Here is a 2,951-nt window from a genome sequence, read left to right on the forward strand (position 1 = left end):
TCAAATTCGTGATCGTATTGGCATTAATTGCATTTCCCGATCTTTCTTTTCTTCTTCCTTTCCAATTGCTTCCGTAACTTTGTGAACCTCCCTAACAATTTTCTTAACAAAATCGGCTTCAGAGCTGTCAACAAAAAAATTTGAAGAAAAAATGTATACTTTAATTAGTGCATCAAATATCCTTCATATTTCGAAGCAAGTTAAAAGAAGAGACAATATAAAAGAAGAAGAAGAAGAATGTAGCTAGTGAGTATGAGTGGAAAAGCACCTTTTGGCTCTCAAAGACAAACCCATCTTCTCAGAGATACATTGGAGAGCTTCTTTCCAATTCTTGATCTGATCTCCAGTAGAACACTTGGCGAGAGTCCAGAAGTTGTCACCAAACTCACCTGTTTGATTTCTCATGTCTTCTGGCTCCACATTGTAAAAGATTGGAATGACTAGGAGCTTTCCTTGATCCGCAAGTTTCTTCATTGTCACCAATTCATCCATACACCACGGCGACTCCGCATACCTTAAACATGTAACGTTAACACGAGGATGCATGATGACAATTCTTGAATTGTAAGGCTCATAGGACGTGAAAAGAAACTACGAACCTGGGAGAGAAGATTGCCAGCGCGATCCTCGATTCTTTGATCCGTACAAAGAGATTTTTGAGGTCTTTGCCTCTTTGCTCGTGTCTGTCTAGGAAGAAGTTTACCGCATTCCTTTCAAATGCATCAATCAGGTGGCTAACGAAGCTTGAACGCAATTCCTCTCCCCTATAATTCAAAAACACATGACGCACTTGAGTGGGAGAGAAGACTGACATCGTTAGGGCTCTCAGGTTATTCAATACAATATGTCTTCCCTTTAACATGCTTTTAAAAACCATAGAAAGTGGGTATCTAATTTTTATTTATTTATTATTATTGAAGAGAGAAACTTTCAATGTACACTTTGAAACTGTTTTCACACAACTGTAACTTTCGCAAAACCTTTAATTTTCGATTTTTCTCTCACGAAAAACCTTTAATACTTTGTTCAGACAGAGAAGATAGACAGTGTTCCTTTTTTGGGGAAAAAGTTTTGTTTCCATCATTTGTTGCTTATCCCCGTTTAAAAGTAGATTAATTGGGGGCAAAGATTTATCTACTTTTAGAATTTTCTATTGTTTTCTTTAATTTCCCCGTTTTTTTTTTCTTTCAACGATCGAGTTGTTGTCTTTTTACAAGTTAATTAACAAAAATATTAACCAAAGGGTTACATGTTTGTAATTTTCCATCAAATCACAAGTTTTGTTCTCTATCCAAGAAAACCATAAGTTAATGGGTATCACAAAACAATACAACTATTGTAGCAGGTAAAAACAAGAGTAATTAATATAACATAAGGTTACGAGATTAGATCCACATACTCAAAGATGACGCTCAATCGGGGTTTGTTTATTACTTTATTGATGGCTGGCCGGTCTACAGTTATATATGGACCTCAAAATTTCTGAGAAAAAGCTATATAGCTTTGAGAATATATATTCAACTAAATGTATTTTAATTAGATATTCACCTGTGATACATCGTAGGATTATTTTTTTATTTAGAAATATAAAATAAATATTTTTATTATATTAACTTTATATGTATATAATATATTTTGTATTTTTTAATCTACTATAGTTTTACATCAATACATTATATAGTGTATAATTTCCATTGTCTACATGTAGTGGTTTATTATATACAAGTTAGGATATCTTTATTATTCATTAAAATTAATTTAGGCACAAATATATTATTTTGTGATTTTTCTTTTTCATTTACAATGTAGAGCTAATAGTATTACATAATATATTATATTTTTATAATTATATGAGTATACTATAATTTAACTTTGTAATTTTGGTTGTTTTATCTCTATATTATTTAACACTTTTGTATTTATAGTTGTGCAAGTCGATTAAAATGGTGTAGTGTTTTTTTTTTTTGTAAAGTTTGATTTATATCGATTGTGTCTTACTAGTATGGATCAAAAATCTATATATTAATATATTAGCTACTGAAAAACACTTCGGTGAAAAGTAAATTTTTTTAACAATTTGTGTCAGTTCGGGCTCCAATTTTTTTTTAAAATTAAAGTTATTATCAACAGTTTAATCACTTGGCTTTCAAACACATGAAAAATAAATTATTATCAACAGTTTTTAGAGAATAAATTAATTAAATATAAATATTTAATGCTAATGGGTGTTAGTCCGATACTTTTGGAAATTTGAATTGGAGAAAATCTTCTTAAATTAGATTCCAAATTTGGTATTATTTAAAATAAAAAAATAATTGTAAGATTAATGTTAATGACATGATTGTAAATAGTTCCAACTCCATGATTTATTTCATTTATGGATTTATTTCATAAATATTTTCAAAAATGTATATATAAATTAGGCGAAAAAACGTTTTATGTATAATTTTTGATGATCTCTATTTTGAATTTTGACATAACGTTCATAGGAAAGCATCATCCAGCAACAATGTAGAGAATTCATAATTTCAGATTTTTTTTTGCATAATGAAAGCGTGAGCTAACGTGTGTTTTAAATACTCTGTAAAAACATAAACTGAGTTATAACATTTATTAGAATGATTCATGGCTAACGGTGTTTAACGGCTCCAACTCCATCTTGTGACGCCTGTCCCAAGCTTCCTTTCTTCTCCATTTGAGTCATATGCCATTTCCTATATCAAGTTTCATTGATACATTACGATCTTTCTTCTCCATTTGAGTCATATGCCATTTCCTATATCAAGTTTCCTTGATACATTACGATCTCCATGAACGACAGCCTCTAGTTCATGTGTGCAAGCCAACATTCTAAAACAACTTAAATGTCTCTATTTACGTTTTTAGGTTAAGAGAATGATAAGTAACAAATTACTATGTGTTTAGATTGAGTTATGGCCATAATTCACATT

At 30.4% G+C, this 2,951-nt stretch overlaps 1 protein-coding gene across 1 annotated transcript; it reads right to left on the reverse strand.

The window, feature by feature from the left end:
• On the reverse strand, positions 1 to 814 carry LOC104714930 (protein PHLOEM PROTEIN 2-LIKE A5-like). The gene is made up of 3 exons (XM_010432396.1): positions 600 to 814; positions 269 to 514; positions 1 to 124 (listed from the first exon to the last, which is right to left on the reverse strand). The coding sequence occupies exons 1-3, from the start codon at positions 812 to 814 to the stop codon at positions 1 to 3; spliced, it is 585 nt and encodes a 194-aa protein (XP_010430698.1).

Source organism: Camelina sativa, chromosome 9, assembly GCF_000633955.1.
Source record: "Camelina sativa cultivar DH55 chromosome 9, Cs, whole genome shotgun sequence".
NCBI lineage: Eukaryota > Viridiplantae > Streptophyta > Magnoliopsida > Brassicales > Brassicaceae > Camelina > Camelina sativa.

Coding starts and splice junctions, on each gene's coding strand:
- LOC104714930 (XM_010432396.1), bottom strand. CDS start 814: ATGTCAGTCTTCTCTCCCACTCAAGTGCGTCATGTGTTTTTGAATTAT. Junction 515..599: donor CTGGCAATCTTCTCTCCCAG/GTTCGTAGTTTC, acceptor TACATGTTTAAG/GTATGCGGAGTCGCCGTGGT. Junction 125..268: donor TTGTCTTTGAGAGCCAAAAG/GTGCTTTTCCAC, acceptor TTTTGTTGACAG/CTCTGAAGCCGATTTTGTTA.